We start from the raw sequence: 19,003 nt of genomic DNA, 5'->3' as shown, positions 1-19,003 counted from the left end.
TGTCTGCTAAATGACAAAAATGTTATAGAAATGGCTCCCTATCTAGTGCACTACTTTTGACCAGAGCCCTGTGGGAAATAGGGTGCCATTTTGGACGCAACCCTTCTGTTTGACAGCTGTCCCCGTATATCTCTCAATTCTTACTGTAAACAAATCATTTTTGAAGGAAGTACCTTTTCTAATATTGTATATTATAATGAAGGTGTCTCTTTGCCATATAGCAGCTTTTAATAGTGTTGAAGAGAAAACAAATAAAAAATAAGAACATGTAAAGATGTAACTTTACAAAAAGATACAAACCCTAATAGCCATGTTTGTTTGACTGAAAAGGAATGTAATATATTTTCTTATTATGACACCGACCGCCATAGAGAGTTGCAACACTAAACCAACTAGTGCGCAACCATGGGGCAAAAGAGACGGGGTTTGGCTTAGATTGTTGACAAGATGTAACCTATATTTAGTCTCTAAATGTTTATCGAAAACATAAATACATTTGCACAATGAACACTTGTTGTCTCTCAAATATATCGTTACAAGTTGCTGGTTTAGCTAGCTAGCGGAATTTTTGCCATATTAGCGTTGACATGACATCAGTCAAAACACCTCAAAACGAGACATGATATCAAGAACAAGATACAACGAGCTGAAACAAGCCACATACGATTCCCCACATGGCATCGTCAATCAACCCCTCTATACGCAATATATAATAATATATGTAATTGTTCTCTCATTTTTTAAACAATTGTTTCATTTTCTCTCTGTGTTACTTTTAAATATACAGTATTTATATTTTATATATTGTTATACTGTTGTCATTGTATTTTACTTTGTTTTGGCTTCATTGGTGTAGCCTGCAGTATAAGTCTGTGTTAAAGGTCCAATGCAGATGTTTTTATCTCAATATCAAATCATTTCTGGGTAACAATTAAAAAGTTCCTTACTGTGATTGTTTTCAATTAAAATTGTCAAAAAAAGAAACAAATAGCTTTCTTAGCAAAGGACAATTTCTCAAGCATTAATTTTGCTAGGACTGTCTGAGAGTGGTCTGAGGGGGGAGAGTAAAACCGTTCTGGGCTGTTATTAGCTGTTAATCGCATGGCAATGTTACTATGGAAGGCCAAAACAGGCTGAAATTTCAGGCAGTCTTTTCAAACAGCATTTTTTTTTTTTACAATTTTACAGTATTATGCCAACCTCAGAGTGTGGAGATATATATAAAACACAGGAAAATCCCATTTTTTACTGCACTGGGCCTTTAAGTCTTGTAAAGAGCTATTGCAGTACTGTGTTGTCATCACTGTTGTGTCTTCGGAGGTGGAGAGGTTACTACTGTAAGTGCTCAGTCTGTTTCTCTCTCTCTCTCTCTCTCTCTCTCTCTCTCTCTCTCTCTGCTCTTTCTCTCTCATTCTCTCTCTCTCTCTTTCTCTCTCTCTCTCTCTGTATGTCCTCCCTTTCTCTCTCTCTCTCTCTCTCTCTTTCTATCTCACTTTCTCTCTCTCTCTCTCTGTATGTCCTCCCTTTCTCTCTCTCTTTCTATCTCAGTTTCTCTCTCTCTCTCTCTCTCTCTGTATGTCCTCCCTTTCTCTCTCTCTTTCTATCTCAGTTTCTCTCTCTCTCTCTTTCTCTCTCTCTCTCTCTCTCTCTCTGTATGTCCTCCCGTTCTCTCTCTTTTTCTATCTCAGTTTCTCTCTTTCTCTTTCTCTATGTCCTCTCTCTCTCTTTCTCTCTCTCTCTCTCTGTCCTCCCTTTCTCTCTCTCTTTCTATCTCAGTTTCACACTCTCTCCTTTCTCTCTCTCTCTCCCCCTTTCTCTCTCGCTTTCTCTCTCGCTTTCTCTCTCGCTTTCTCTCTCGCTTTCTTTCTCTCTCTCTTTCTCTCTTTCTCCCTTTCCATCTCCCTTTCTCTCTCAGTTTCGCTCTCCCTTTCTCTCTCTCACCATTGTAGGATGCTGCAGACATCACAGGATGCATCCTTCTTCCTAGACCACAGAAAGACCACCTGTTTATTTAATTGCCAGTCCAAGAGGCTAGACACCAGGCAGAGAGTGTCCCAAATGTCACCCTTATTCCCTATGTAGTGCATTGCTTTTGACCAGGACCCATGGGTAGTGCACTATATAGGAAATATGGTGTCATTTGGGACACAGACAGAGATTTATCTCAACATACAGCAACTTACAGAATACACTGTGCCAGCCAGGCACCTTTCCACAAGCTTCTAAAGAGCAAAGTCCACCCACATAAAGACATTTTCCATTGCCAAGCAAATTAGTGAAAATAATTTTGTTGTGCAGAATAGAACAAGACATCTGTTCCCCACTTATTCCGTATTCCTTATGCATATGCTCATGTGGAAAGCATTTGTACAGGACAGGAGGACTGTGCATTTTACCACTAACTAGGCGAATCATGCCCTGGCCAATCTTTCAACAAGCGCAGCGTATAGCCAGGATACAGTGCAGCTGCGCAAAAAAGCCACACCGTGTCTGTCACATCTTGTCTGTTTTTTTGAGGACCTTTAAATACGGGGCATGGGTAAACAATCTGGAGGAGTGACCCTCTCATCCACTGATACCACTCTCAGCCAATGAGCAGAAGATGCCTAATCACTGTCAAATTACCGTACTTGCCATTGGCTTGGAGAACAGGTCCCTGGGGAGCCACTCAAGCATCGCTCCAGGGACGGGTCCAGTGCTCCTGATGTAGTAACCAAGTCGAGCGGAGAGCAGCGCGACAGAGTACCAGCTACTTTCCTTCCACTATGCGCGTCTCGTCTCCCGTGGAGCAAACTCACTGCTGTTAACGCCCCGATATCTGCGGTGCGATACAGTTGCTTCTTGGCAACAGTTTTACAGTTCTTAAAAGGTGTTCGACTGTCGTATCCCTAGGTGGATTGAATGTATGCTTCTGCCACACAGTTTGTTTTCAGCACAGTAACGTTTAATGCAAGATCTATAGTTTCTTCATGGCGTCTCAACAGCAGTCAAGAATTCAGTCTTATCTGGAGAAAAATAAAATTGGACCGCTGTTTGAGGTAAGTGCCCCCCAAACCCATCTGAACTAACACGTTTCACCTGTGCATGGCATGTTTTGCTGCAAGACTGCAATTTATCATCATCAATAGTCTATGCTATGGTTTCAATGTAGCAACTTAAGATTGCTAAAATAACCCATAGAAGCGCTTACTGTTCTATATCAAAACTAGCCCAGGCATATACATGAACATAATAAGACCCCTGTCCCTCCATTGAATTTGGAAATACAGAGAGCGCACAGTAAGCGGAACCATTCCATCCGATAGCAATCGTCACACATATTCGATCTGCCTGCAAGGTTGTCAAAGGAAACCGCTGTAAATCCAGCTGTTGGACAACCACTACACAGTAGTAGGTTGTCTTGTTCCGGACTTCCCACGGAGAGGTGTTTTCTCAACGGTCCCGACGGGCTTACGGGCAGCACACAGTGGGCAAGGCAGTAGCCTATAATGGTGTGAAGCAGGCTACTAGGGAAAGCGCTAAAACGGTCGGGGTAAACTGGGGCTATATACTCACTGTGCTTTGGGTCCCCAGTGGCACACATGTTTCAACTGAAGAGAAACAACACTGTTTTGTGTATAAGCTGTTAAAGTGAGACAACCCTGACAGGGAAGAAGTTATGTAGCAAACCAGCTAATACACAATATTTATCACAACATTATTCATTGCAATTTCACCTGCAGATCATGGCAGTTTCTACTGAGTGTTGTGCTTTCATAGTACAGTTGAAAGAAATCAGATGATTACAGCCCAATGGTGGAGATAAAAGCCGTTCAGCTGTAGAGTGTTGTAAAGTCCTGTGTGTCTGTAGGGAGCTGTTCATAACAATGATGTCGCCAGGTATTTTACTATAGTTAGTAGATAGGCTATCGATTAAATGTCCTAGTAGCGGTGAAGCCTATCGGAGTTGAAACATGCAGAGGTGCAGAATAAAGAGATAATTACTGCAAGTCATCTACCTGGAGGGCTATTGATTTAAGTGCATGGTAAACTGCCTGTTTAAATCTATTTTCTTGTGGTTTTCAAAGGCGTCTGTTTGAATGTTCTACAGTTGAAGTCGGAAGTTTACATACGCCTTAGCCATATACCTTTACACTCAGTTTTTCACAAGTCCTGACATTTAATCCTAGTAAACATTTGCTGTTTTAGGTCAGTGTCACGCCCTGACCTATAGAACTCTAGTTAGTTTGGTCAGGGTGTGAATATCATGTGTGTGTTTTTCTATGTGGACAGTCTATGTTTGTATTTCTATGTTTGGCCGGGTGTGATTCCCAATCAGAGGCAGCTGTCGCTCGTTGTCTCTGATTGGGGATCATACTTAGGCTGCCAGTTTTCCTGCCTGGGTTGTGGGATCTTGTTTGTGGTCAGTGAGTTTGACTTGTTAGTGTATAGCCTTCAGCCGTCACGTTTCGTTGCCTTTTGTTGTTTTTGTATGTTTATTCAGTTTAATAAACATGTATGCATTTCACGCTGCGCCTTGGTCTGACCCGTTCTTCAATGACCGTGACAGTCAGTTAGGATCACCACTTTATTTTAAGAATGTGAAATGTCAGAATAATAGTAGTGATTTATTTCAGCTTTTATTTATTTCATCACATTCCCAGTGGGTCAGAAGTTTACATACACTCAATTAGTATTTGGTAGCATTGCCTTTAAATTGTTTAACTTGGGTCAAATGTTTCAGGTAACCTTCCACAACCTTCCCACAATAAGTTGGGTGAATTTTGGCCCATTCCTCCTGACAGAGCTGGTGTAACTGAGTCAGGTTTGTAGGCCTCCTTGCTGACACACGCTTTTTCAGTTCTGCCCACAAATGTTCTATAGGATTGAGGTCAGGGCTTTGTGATGGCCACTCCAATACCTTGACTTTGTTGTCCTTAAGCCATTTTGCCACAACTTTGGAAGTATGCTTGGGGTCATTGTCCATTTGGAAGACCAATTTGCGACCAAGCTTTAACTTCCTGACTGATGTCTTGATGTTGCTTCAATATATCCACATCATTTTCCTTCCTCATGATGCCATCTATTTTGTGAAGTGCACCAGTCCCTCCTGCAGCAAAGCACCCCCACAGCATGATGCTGCCACCCCCGTGCTTCACGGTTGGGATGGTGTTCTTCGGCTTGCAAGCGTCCCCCTTTTTCCTCCAAACATAACGATGGTCATTATGGCCAAACAGTTATATTTTTGTTTCATCAGACCAGAGGACATTTCTCCAAAAAATATGATCTTTGTCCCCATGTGCAGTTGCAAACCGTAGTCTGGCTTTTTTATGGCGGTTTTGGAGCAGTGGCTTCTTCCTTGCTAAGCAGCCTTTCAGGTTATGTCGATATAGGACTCGTTTTACTGTGGATATAGATACTTTTGTACCTGTTTCCTCCAGCATCTTCAGAACCTGTTGTTCTGGGATTGATTTTGCACTTTTCGCACCAAAGTACGTTAATCTCTAGGAGACAGAACGTGTCTCCTTTCTGAGTGGTATAACGGCTGCGTGGTCCCATGGTGTTTATACTTGCGTACTATTGTTTGTACAGATGAACGCGGTACCTTCAGGCGTTTGTAAATTGCTCCCAAGGATGAACCAGACTTGTTGATGTCTAATTTATTTTCTTCTGAGGTCTTGGCTGATTTCTTTGGATTTTTCCATGATGTCAAGCAAAGAGGCACTGTGTGAAGGTAGGCCTTGAAATACATCCACAGGTACACCTCCAATTGAGTCAAATGATGTCAATTAGCCTATCAGAAGCTTCTAAAGCCATTACATTATTTTCTGGAATTTTCCAAGCTGTTTAAAGTCACAGTCAACTTAGTGTACAGTGAGGGAAAAAAGTATTTGATCCCCTGCTGATTTTGTACGTTTGCCCACTGACAAAGAAATGATCAGTCTATAATTTTAATGGTAGGTTTATTTGAACAGTGAGAGACAGAATAACAACAACAAAAATCCAGAAAAACGCATGTCAAAAATGTTATAAATTGATTTGCATTTTAATGAGGGAAATAAGTATTTGACCCCCTCTCAATCAGAAAGATTTCTGGCTCCCAGGTGTCTTTTATGCAGGTAACGAGCTGAGATTAGGAGCACACTCTTAAAGGGAGTGCTCCTAATCTCAGTTTGTTACCTGTATAAAAGACACCTGTCCACAGAAGCAATCAATCAATCAGATTCCAAACTCTCCACCATGGCAAAGACCAAAGAGCCCCAAAGCATGATGTTTCCACCCCCATGCTTCACAGTAGGTATGGTGTTCTTTGGATGCAACTCAGCATTCTTTGTCCTCCAAACACGACGAGTTGAGTTTTTACCAAAAAGTTATATTTTGGTTTCATCTGACCATATGACATTCTCCCAATGCTCTTCTGGATCATCCAAATGCACTCTAGCAAACTTCAGACGGGCCTGGACATGTACTGGCTTAAGCAGGGGGACACGTCTGCCACTGCAGGATTTGAGTCCCTGGCGGCGTAGTGTGTTACTGATGGTAGGCTTTGTTACTTTGGTCCCAGCTCTCTGCAGGTCATTCACTAGGTCCCCCCGTGTGGTTCTGGGATTTTTGCTCACCGTTCTTGTGATCATTTTGACCCCACGGGGTGAGATCTTGCGTGGAGCCCCAGATCAAGGGAGATTATCAGTGGTCTTGTATGTCGTCCATTTCCTAATAATTGCTCCCACAGTTGATTTCTTCAAACCAAGCTGCTTACCTATTGCAGATTCAGTCTTCCCAGCCTGGTGCAGGTCTACAATTTTGTTTCTGGTGTCCTTTGACAGCTCTTTGGTCTTGGCCATAGTGGAGTTTGGAGTGTGACTGTTTGAGGTTGTGGACAGGTGTCTTTTATACTGATAACAAGTTCAAACAGGTGCCATTAATACAGGTAACGAGTGGAGGACAGAGGAGCCTCTTAAAGAAGAAGTTACAGGTCTGTGAGAGCCAGAAATATTGCTTGTTTGTAGGTGACCAAATACTTATTTTCCACCATAATTTGCAAATAAATTCATAAAAAATCCTACAATGTGATTTTCTGGATTTTTTTTCCTCAATTTGTCTATCATAGTTGACGTGTACCTATGATGAAAATTACAGGCCTCTCTCATTTTCTTAAGTGGGAGAACTTGCACAATTGGTGGCTGACTAAATACTTTTTTTCCCCACTGTACAGGCCCGTCTGAAGTTTGCCAATGAACATATTTACATTTACATTTACATTTACGTCATTTAGCAGACGCTCTTATCCAGAGCGACTTACAAATTGGTGCATTCACCCTATAACCAGTGGGATAACCACTTTACAATTTTTTTATTTTAATTTTAATTTTTTTAAGAGGGGGGGTAGAAGGATTACTTTATCCTATCCCAGGTAACATATGAATGATTCAGAGGAGAACTGGTTGAAAGTGTTGTGGTCAGATGAGACCAAAATAGCTGTAGTAGCTGCTAGCGACTAGCGTAGGGCTGTACACTAACATCACATCACATCTGACTGCTAGCTACTAGCGTAGGGCTTTACAGTAACATCACAATACATCTGACTGCTAGCGACTAGCGTAGGGCTTTACAGTAACATCACAATACATCTAACTGCTAGCAGCTAGCGTAGGGATGTATACTAATATCAAATCTGACTGCTAGCTACTAGCGTAGGGCTTTACAGTAACATCACAATACATCTGACTGCTAGCGGCTAGCGTAGGGCTTTACAGTAACATCACATCACATCTGACTGCTAGCGGCTAGCGTAGAGCTTTACAGTAACATCACATCACATCTGACTGCTAGCGACTAGCGTAAGGCTGTACAGTAACATCACATCACATCTGACTGCTAGCGACTAGCGTAAGGCTGTACAGTAACACCACATCTGACTGCTAGCGGCTAGCGTAAGGCTGTACAGTAACATAACATCTGACTGCTAGCGGCTAGCGTAAGGCTGTACAGTAACATCACATCACATCTGACTGCTAGCGGCTAGCGTAGGGCTGTACAGTAACATCACATCACATCTGACTGCTAGCGGCTAGCGTAAGGCTGTACAGTAACATCACATCTGACTGCTAGCGGCTAGCGTAGGGCTGTACACTAACATCACATCTGACTGCTAGCGGCTAGCTTAGGGCTGTACAGTAACATCACATCTGACTGCTAGCGGCTAGCGTAAGGCTGTACAGTAACATCATATCATATCTGACTGGTAACGACTAGCGTAAGGTCATCTCTCTTCCTTTATCTCTGTTTCTCGCTCTCTCTCTCTATCTCTCTCTCTCTTTCTCTCTCAGGACATTGAACTGTACACTGCTCAGGGAATTCAGATTATTGATCTTGACTTTCATTTTTAGGAGGGTATTTCATGATAAGGGCTATCGGTTTTTGTGGCTCTCTGAGGTGTGTGTGTCTCTAAGATGTGTTATGACAACATTAAACCCCCCAGGGTTTACACCCCTCCTATTGGTCTCCAAATGAACCTGGAAATGAGGTCATCCTGTATTTAATATGCGTGTACAGTAGACAGTAAGTCATCCTGTATTTAATATGCGTGTACAGCAGACAGTAAGTCATCCTGTATTTAATATGCGTGTACAGTAGACAGTAAGTCATCCTGTATTTAATATGCGTGTACAGTAGACAGTAAGTCATCCTGTATTTAATATGCGTGTACAGCAGACAGTAAGTCATCCTGTATTTAATATGCGTGTACAGCAGACAGTAAGTCATCCTGTATTTAATATGCGTGTACAGTAGACAGTAAGTCATCCTGTATTTAATATGCGTGTACAGTAGACAGTAAGTCATCCTGTATTTAATATGCGTGTACAGTAGACAGTAAGTCATCCTGTATTTAATATGCGTGTACAGTAGACAGTAAGTCATCCTGTATTTAATATGCGTGTACAGCAGACAGTAAGTCATCCTGTATTTAATATGCGTGTACAGCAGACAGTAAGTCATCCTGTATTTAATATGCGTGTACAGTAGACAGTAAGTCATCCTGTATTTAATATGCGTGTACAGTAGACAGTAAGTCATCCTGTATTTAATATGCGTGTACAGCAGACAGTAAGTCATCCTGTATTTAATATGCGTGTACAGTAGACAGTAAGCGCCACCATGACAGATGGTCCCCGGAATCATCGCTCTCTCACTCTCCCTTTCCCTGAGACGCGTCAGAGTTGATTTAGATAGTGTCAGTTTCAATATTTGTGAGGCAACTCATATTAGCTTCCACACTAATAAAACGATTACTTGAAATGACCCTGTAAACGTATCATTAAAAATCTCAATAAAAATATAGAAAAGTGTCAAGAGGTATATTTGTCTAAAGAATACACTCCAGAAATGTGGAGCGCCATTCTATAAATGGTAACATTCATTACCCACTGGGCAATGAATGGGCAATGAATCAACGTTGTTTCCACGCCATTTCAACTAAAGAAAAATCAATATGATGGCATTGAATCAACGAGGACAACTGGTTGGATTTCCTAAAAGTCATCAACACAAGGGCATTCTTTTAAACGTTTAACTTAAGTCCAGTATCATGGTGAAATGTTTTGTTGAATACACGTTAGTTGACAATTCAACCAAATGTAAATCAAAACCAAACATTGAACTGACGTCTGTGCCCAGTGGGTATATGCTATGGCGTAACTGGCTGCCCTTTGGGAGAATGAGCTACCAGCATCTCCCAATCAAACAACCACTCCTTCCCAATGATTTTAGTATTCACTAGAAAACCTTCCCTTCTGATTAATATGTTCTACCCAGAGCGCTGTATCCCAACTGGCCACTAATATTTCTATTTCCACTGTACAGTGTAATGATGTGTGAATAGGAAAACAGCAGACTATATATTAAGGTAATCCCAGCAGTCTAAGGTTCTGTCCTGAATGGCACCCTATGTTACATTTTAGTCATTTAGCAGACGCTCTTATCCAGAGCCACTTACAGTTTAGTGAGTGCATACATTTTTGTTCATACTATTCCCTATAAAGTGCACTACTTTTGACCAGAGCTTGCTACTTGCTCCGTAACAGTTTCAATAAAGCGTTTCACAGCCGTATGTCATGTAAAATAATGACGTACAGCCTTCACATATGCGATATTAGCTCCTCTCAACTATTACATGTAACTGTGGTGATTGTGACAGGGTTACTGGTCTCAGGTAACTGTGGTGATTGTGACAGGGTTACTGGTGTCAGGTAACTGTGGTGATTGTGACAGGGTTACTGGTCTCAGGTAATTGTGGGGATTGTGATAGGGTTACTGGTCTCAGGTAACTGTGGTGATTGTGACAGGGTTACTGGTCTCAGGTAACTGTGGTGATTGTGACAGGGTTACTGGTGTCAAGTAACTGTGGTGATTGTGACAGGGTTACTGGTGTCAAGTAACTGTGGTGATTGTGACAGGGTTACTGGTGTCAGGTAACTGTGGTGATTGTGACAGGGTTACTGGTCTCAGGTAACTGTGGTGATTGTGACAGGGTTACTGGTGTCAGGTAATTGTGAAGATTGTGACAGGGTTACTGGTCTCAGGTAACTGTGGGGATTGTGACAGGGTTACTGGTGTCAGGTAACTGTAGTGATTGTGACAGGATTACTGGTGTCAGGTAACTGTGGTGATTGTGACAGAGTTACTGGTGTCAAGTAACTTAAGTGATTGTGACAGGGTTACTGGTGTCAGGTAACGGTGGTGATTGTGACAGGGTTACTGGTGTCAGGTAACTGTGGTGATTGTGACAGGGTTACTGGTGTCAGGTAATTGTGGGGATTGTGACAGGGTTACTGGTCTCAGGTAACTGTGGGGATTGTGACAGGGTTACTGGTGTCAAGTAACTGTAGTGATTGTGACAGGATTACTGGTGTCAGGTAACTGTGGTGATTGTGACAGGGTTACTGGTGTCAAGTAACTTAAGTGATTGTGACAGGGTTACTGGTGTCAGGTAACTGTGGTGATTGTGACAGGGTTACTGGTGTCAGGTAACTGTGGTGATTGTGACAGGGTTACTGGTCTCAGGTAACTGTGGTGATTGTGACAGGGTTACTGGTGTCAGGTAATTGTGAAGATTGTGACAGGGTTACTGGTCTCAGGTAACTGTGGGGATTGTGACAGGGTTACTGGTGTCAGGTAACTGTAGTGATTGTGACAGGATTACTGGTGTCAGGTAACTGTGGTGATTGTGACAGAGTTACTGGTGTCAAGTAACTTAAGTGATTGTGACAGGGTTACTGGTGTCAGGTAACGGTGGTGATTGTGACAGGGTTACTGGTGTCAGGTAACTGTGGTGATTGTGACAGGGTTACTGGTGTCAGGTAATTGTGGGGATTGTGACAGGGTTACTGGTCTCAGGTAACTGTGGGGATTGTGACAGGGTTACTGGTGTCAAGTAACTGTAGTGATTGTGACAGGATTACTGGTGTCAGGTAACTGTGGTGATTGTGACAGGGTTACTGGTGTCAAGTAACTTAAGTGATTGTGACAGGGTTACTGGTGTCAGGTAACTGTGGTGATTGTGACAGGGTTACTGGTGTCAGGTAACTGTGGTGATTGTGACAGGGTTACTGGTGTCAGGTAACTGTGGTGATTGTGACAGGGTTACTGGTGTCAGGTAACTGTAGTGATTGTGACAGGTTTACTGGTGTCAGGTAACTGTGGTGATTGTGACAGGGTTACTGGTCTCAGGTAACTGTGGTGATTGTGACAGGGTTACTGGTGTCAGGTAACTGTAGTGATTGTGACAGGTTTACTGGTGTCAGGTAACTGTGGTGATTGTGACAGGGTTACTGGTCTCAGGTAACTGTGGTGATTGTGACAGGGTTACTGGTCTCAGGTAACTGTGGTGATTGTGACAGGGTTACTGGTGTCAGGTAACTTAAGTGATTGTGACAGGGTTACTGGTGTCAGGTAACTGTGGTGATTGTGACAGGGTTACTGGTGTCAGGTAACTGTGGTGATTGTGACAGGGTTACTGGTGTCAGGTAATTGTGGGGATTGTGACAGGGTTACTGGTCTCAGGTAACTGTGGGGATTGTGACAGGGTTACTGGTGTCAGGTAACTGTAGTGATTGTGACAGGGTTACTGGTCTCAGGTAACTGTGGTGATTGTGACAGGGTTACTGGTCTCAGGTAACTGTGGTGATTGTGACAGGGTTACTGGTCTCAGGTAACTGTGGTGATTGTGACAGGGTTACTGGTGTCAGGTAACTGTGGTGATTGTGACAGGGTTACGGGTCTCAGGTAACTGTGGTGATTGTGACAGGGTTACTGGTCTCAGGTAACTGTGGTGATTGTGACAGGGTTACTGGTGTCAGGTAACTGTGGTGATTGTGACAGGGTTACTGGTCTCAGGTAACTGTGGTGATTGTGACAGGGTTACTGGTCTCAGGTAACTGTGGTGATTGTAACAGGGTTACTGGTGTCAGGTAACTGTGGTGATTGTAACAGTGTTACTGGTGTCAGGTAAATGGGAGGTTTGATGGATCCCTGCCAGTCTGAGTAACATGTTGTTAGTCTGATATTATTATGGTGTATCGATACATGGTGTTAGATCATATTTCAGTCTGTCAATCATATCTATCCAATTAGGTCAACTGCCGTTTTATGTTTGAACTGAGTGATTGTCAGGAATACATGATACAATATAGAGCAGTGGAGGCTGGTGGGAGGATCTATAGGAGGACGGGCTCATTGTAATGCCTGGAATGGAATGAATGGAATGGTATCAAATGTATGGAAACCACATTTTATTCCATTCCAGCAATTACAATGAGCCCGTCCTCCTATAGCTCCTCCCACCAGCCTCCTCTGACACAGAGGAAACAGAAAGGCGTGCACTATACAATACCGCTGAACATTGCCAGTCCCCCAGAGAAGGTTGCTTTTTGCCTGTCAGTTTCACTGGTGCAGTCCTCTTAATGAGATAAACTGTACATGTTTCAGAGGATGGGAATTAGATAGGAGCTTTGTACTATTCCCTTTATAGTGCACTGCTTTGACCCAAGGCCCAATAAGGTGTCATTTGAGACGCAGGCTCGGTTCTGTTCAGTTCTCCCCAGGAGGACGCGTCTCCTTAATGAATGTGTTGGTCGGGGAAAGTCTAATCGGCCGAAGGACATGGAAAATGCTAATGTTTAGATGACAGAAAACCATCTCCGGCAAAAATAAATGCTTAATTATCTAGCTAGAACTAGAAGTGTTCTTCTGTTCAGTGCACACAGGGTTGAACTTGAGCTAGCTGAACGTCCATACCTGTAGACCATTCGTGCGTCCCAATCGGCTCCCTATTGCCTGTAGTGCACTACATTTGACCAGAGCCCAGTAAGGTGTGATTAAGGGCAGACCATGGTTTTTACAGACATTTTTCATTTCATTTTAGATGATGTAGTGTAGTGATGAGTTACAGTAGATTCTACAGCTAGCGGGTGTCTTCACTGACATTTTCAACCTCTCCCTGACCCAGTCTTTAATACCTACATGTTTCAAGGAGACCACCATAGTCCCTGTGCCCAAGAACGCCAAGGTAACCTGTCTAAATGACTATCACCCCTTAGCACTCACATACAGTATGTAGCCACGGAATGCTTTGGAAGGCTGGTCATGGCTCACATCAACACCATCGCATACCGCCCCAACAGATCCACAGATTTATACAATCTCTATTGCATTTCACCCTGCCCTCACCCTCTCCCACCCGGACAAGAGGAATATCTATGTGAGAATGCTGTTCATTGAGTGCCTTCCAAGTTCATCACTAAGCTAAGGACCCTGGGACTGAACACCTCCCTCTACAACTGTTCCTGGACTTCCTGACGGGCCGCCCCCCCCCCAGGTGGTGAGGGTAGGCAACAATACATCCGCCACGCTGACCCTCAACACGAGGGCCCCTCAGGGGTGCGTGCTCAGTCCCCTCCTGTCCTACCTGTTCACCCACGAATGCGTGGCCGCGCACCACTCCAACACCATCATTAAAGTTTGCTGACGACACAATGGTGGTAGGCCACACCAACACAGTTGTGAAGAGGGTGCGACAACGCCTCTTTCCCCTCAAGAGGCTGAACAGACAGACAGACAGACAGCTGGGATCTGTATTAGGTCTCTCTAACAGACCAGACAGACAGACAGACAGACAGCTGTGATCTGTATTAGGTCTCTCTAACAGAATATGTGGCGTGACAAATTGAATTCTGCGGAGACACACAGAGATGTCAATAAAATCAATTTGAAGGAGAATTATTGCATTCCCACTGGTCGTAATTGATCATGACTACAGAACAGCAGAATTGAAGCTGTAACCCATTTCATTTATGGGTCATGTTGTCTCTGAGGAGTACCGTCTGATTTCAGGATATAGACAGACAGGTGGAGAATGAGACAAGATAGTGAGCATATCCTACATCTACCAGCAGATTCTATATCTAACAGCAGATTTTATATCTAACAGCAGATTCTATATCTAACAGCATATTCTATATCTGACAGCAGATTCTATATCTAACAGCAGATTCTATATCTAACATCAGATTCTATATCTGACAGTATATTCTATATCTACCAGCAGAATCTGTATCTGACAGCAGATTCTATATCTAACAGCAGATTCTATATCTAACAGCAGATTCTATATCTAACAGCAGATTCTATATCTAACAGCAGATTCTATATCTAACAGCAGATTCTATATCTGACAGCAGATTCTATATCTGACAGCAGATTCTATATCTATCAGATTCTATATCTAACATCAGATTCTATATCTAACATCAGATTCTATATCTAACAGCAGATTCTATATCTAACAGCAGATTATATATCTAACAGCAGATTCTATATCTGACAGTAGATTCTATATCTACCAGCAGAATCTGTATCTGACAGCACACCTGGAAAAGCAATAAACAATGGTATTAACCCAACACTGAGTTATATACGTTTTTAACTCATTTTGACCTTCAGTTAAGTCATTAAATGCTTACTGGCTGACAATAAAATAAGTAAAACACGTAAATAATCTGTGTATTAACCGTGTGTGTGTGTGTGTGTGTGTGTCTGAATTAGTTAAATATGAGACAGTGTTTGGTTAATCCCAGCCCCCAGCACCAGCCACTATTAGAGAAATGACAGTGGCTTGCGAAAGTATTCACCCCCCTTGGCATTTTTCCTATTTTGTTGCCTTACAACCTGGAATTAAAATAGATTTTGGGGGGGTTTGTATCATTTGATTTACACAACATGCCTACCACTTTGAAGATGCAAAATATGTTTTATAGTGAAACAAACAAGAAACATTCACCCCCCCAAGGTCAATACTTTGTAGAGCCACCTTTTGCAGCAATTACAGCTGCAAGTCTCTTGGGGTATGTCTCTATAAGCTTGGCACATCTAGCGACTGGGATTTTTGCCCATTCTTCAAGGCAAAACTGCTCCAGCTAATTCAAGTCGGATGGGTTCCGCTGGTGTACAGCGATCTTTAAGTCATACCACAGATTCTCAATTGGATTGAGGTCTGGGCTTTGACTAGGCCATTCCAAGACATTAAATGTTTCCCCTTAAACCACTCGAGTGTTGCTTTAGCAGTATGCTTAGGGTCATTGTCCTGCTGGAAGGTGAACTTTCATCCCAGTCTCAAATCTCTGGAAGACTGAGACAGGTTTCACTCAAGAATTTCCCTGTATTTAGCGCCATCGATCATTCCTTCAATTCTGACCAGTTTCCCAGTCCCTGCCGATGAAAAACATCCCCACAGCATGATGCTGCCACCACCATGCTTCACTGTGGGGATGGTGTTCTCAGGGTGATGAGAGGTGTTGGGTTTGCGCCAGACATAGCGTTTTCCTTGATGGCCAAAAAGCTCAATTTTGGTCTCATCTGACCAGAGTACCTTCTTCCATATGTTTGGGGAGTCTCCCACATGCCTTTTGAAGAACACCAAATGTGTTTGCTTCTTTTTTTCTGTAAGCAATGGCTTTTTTTCTGGCCACTCTTTCATAAAGCCCAGCTTTGTGGCGTGTACGGCTTAAAGTGGCCTTACGGACAGATACTTCAATCTCCGCTGTGGAGCCTTGCAGCTCATTCAGGGTTATCTTTGGTCTCTTTGTTGCCTCTCTGATTAATGCCCTCCTTGCCTGGTCCGTGGGTTTTGGTGGGCGGCCCTCTCTTGGCAGGTTTATTGTGGTGCCATATTCTTTCAATTTTTTAATAATGGATTAAATGGTGCTCCGTGGGATGTTCAAAGTTTCTGATATTTCTTTATAACCCAACCCTGATCTGTAATTCTCCACAACTTTGTCCCTGACCTGTTTGGAGAGCTCCTTGGTCTTCATGGTGCCGCTTGCTTGGTGGTGCCCCTTGCTTAGTGGTGTTGCAGACTCTGGGGCCTTTCAGAACAGGTGTATATATATATATACTGAGATCATGTGACACTTAGATTGCACATAATTGGTTGCACCAGATCTTATTTAGGGGCTTCATAGTAAAGGACGGTGAATACATAAGTTGAGGTCTGACGTTTACATACACTTAGGTTGGAGTCATTAAAACTCGTTTTTCAACCAATCCACACATTTCTTGTTAACAAACTATAGTTTTGGCAAGTCGGTTAGGACATCTACTTTGTGCATGACACAAGTACTTTGGTGCGAAAAGTGCAAATCAATCCCAGAACAAAAGCAAAGGACCTTGTGAAGATGCTGGAGGAAACAGGTCCAAAAGTATCTATATCCACAGTAAAACGAGTCCTATATTGACATAACCTGAAAGGCCGCTCAGTAAGGAAGAAGCCACTGCTCCAAAACCGCCATAAAAAAGCCAGACTACGGTTTGCAACTGCACATGGGGACAAAGATCGTACTTTTTGGAGAAATGTCCTCTGGTGTGATGAAACAAAAATAGAACTGTTTGGCCATAATGACCATCGATATGTTTGGAGGAAAAAGGGGGTTGCTTGCAAGCCGAAGAACACCATCCCAACCGTGAAGCACAGGGGTGGCAGCATCATGCTGTGGGGGTACTTTGCTGCAGGAGGGACTGGTGCACTTCACAAAATAGATGGCATCATGAGGAAGGAAAATGATGTGGATATATTGAAGCAACATCTCAAGACATCAGTCAGGAAGTTAAAGCTTGGTCGCAAATGGGTCTTCCAAATGGACAATGACCCCAAGCATACTTCCAAAGTTGTGGCAAAATGGCTTAAGGACAACAAAGTCAAGGTATTGGAGTGGCCATCACAAAGCCCTGACCTCAATCCTATAGAAAATGTGTGGGCAGAACTGAAAAAGCATGTGCGAGCAAGGAGGCCTACAAACCTGACTCAGTTACACCAGCTCTGTCAGGAGGAATGGGCCAGAATTCACCCAACTTATTGTGGGAAGGTTGTGGAAGGCTACCCGAAACATTTGACCCAAGTTAAACAATTTAAAGGCAATGCTACTAAATACTAATTGAGTGTATGTAAACTTCTGACCCACTGGGAATGTGATGAAAGAAATAAAAGCTGAAATAAATCATTCTCTCTACTATTATTCTGACATTTCACATTCTTAAAATGAAGTGGTGATCCTAACTGACCTAAGACAGGGAATTTTTACTAGGATTAAATGTCAGGAATTGTGAAAAACTGAGTTTAAATATATTTGGCTAAGGCGTATGTAAACTTCCGACTTCAACTGTATGCACATTATTCATTTTTTTGAATTTTTTGAAACAAGTATTTGTTTCATTTCAATTCACCAATTTGAACTATTTTGTGTATGTCCATTACATGAAATCCAAATAAAAATCAATTTAAATTACAGATTGTAATGCAACAAAATAGGAAAAATGCCAAGGGGGATTAATACTTTTGCAAGGCACTGTAGAGATCAGAACAAACAGCCTTAGGCCTGCCATCCGCCGCTCTGGGAGGATAGAGCGAGAGAGGGGGAGAGAGACTGGACAGAGAGAGAGGGGGGGAGAGACCGGAGGGGGAGAGAGGGGGAGAGAGAGAGACCGGACAGAGCGAGAGAGTGGGATAGAGCGAGTCTGGACAAAGAGAGAGAGGGGCAGAGAGAGAGACTGGACAGAGAGAAAGAGGGGGAGAGAGAGAGACTGGACAGAGAGAGAGAGGGGCAGAGAGAGAGACCGGACAGAGAGAAAGAGGGGGAGAGAGAGAGACTGGACAGAGAGAGAGAGTGGGAGAGAGAGACGCCGGACGAAGAAAGAGAGGGGGAGAGAGACCGGACAGAGAGAGTCAACACCGCTGCTTGAGAGCAGTCAACACCGCTGCTTGAGAGCAGTCAACACCGCTGCTTGAGAGCAGTCAACACCGCTGATAGAGAGCAGTCAACACCGCTGATAGAGAGCAGTCAACACCGCTGATAGAGAGCAGTCAACACCGCTGCTAGAGAGCAGTCAACACAGCTGCTAGAGAGCAGTCAACACCGCTGATAGAGAGCAGTCAACACCGCTGCTAGAGAGCAGTCAACACCGCTGATAGAGAGCAGTCAACACCGCTGCTAGAGAGCAGTCAACACAGCTGCTAGAGAGCAGTCAACACCGCTGATAGAGAGCAGTCAACACCGCTGATTCTCTCGTGATGGTAGGCACTTGGCAAGTGGGCATGATCCTCATCCAAACCCAACCCTCCAGGAAGTTGTGATGAACTCACTTACAAAACTCAGTATTGGAAGAGACTGACTTTAAGTTATCCTATTTACACGTTGTAGTCAAATTTGACACTATAATTTATGTTTCTGAATCATATCAATGCCACATAGGCTTTTTAAATCCAGAGAAGTTGGTTCTAACGGGCAGTTGACCTTTAATGATCTATTTAATGTGCTGTAAGATGAGCTATAATATAATAATAATAATAATAATAATAAGGACATAATAAGGACACAGCTCATTTGATATGGAGACAGTCACCTCATGGACGAGGCTTGTCTGACAAGAGAAACAGAGGGAGTGTGTGTGTGTGTGTGTGTGTGTGTGTGTGTCC

General features: G+C 43.0%; 1 protein-coding gene across 1 annotated transcript in view; it reads left to right on the top strand.

The window, feature by feature from the left end:
- LOC121549450 (uncharacterized protein C8orf34-like) overlaps window positions 1–19,003 on the top strand; it is a gene marked incomplete at both ends in the record, with an annotated part of 136,753 nt that overhangs the window by 57,791 nt on the left and 59,959 nt on the right. The window contains 1 exon segment of the mRNA XM_045217217.1: window positions 2,963–3,038. Coding sequence (XP_045073152.1) covers window positions 2,963–3,038 — 76 coding nt within the window.

The sequence above is a fragment of the Coregonus clupeaformis genome, unplaced genomic scaffold (genome assembly GCF_020615455.1).
Source record: "Coregonus clupeaformis isolate EN_2021a unplaced genomic scaffold, ASM2061545v1 scaf0966, whole genome shotgun sequence".
NCBI lineage: Eukaryota > Metazoa > Chordata > Actinopteri > Salmoniformes > Salmonidae > Coregonus > Coregonus clupeaformis.
The sequence above is the reverse complement of the archived record's forward strand: the minus strand, read 5'-3'. Positions and strand labels throughout refer to the sequence as shown.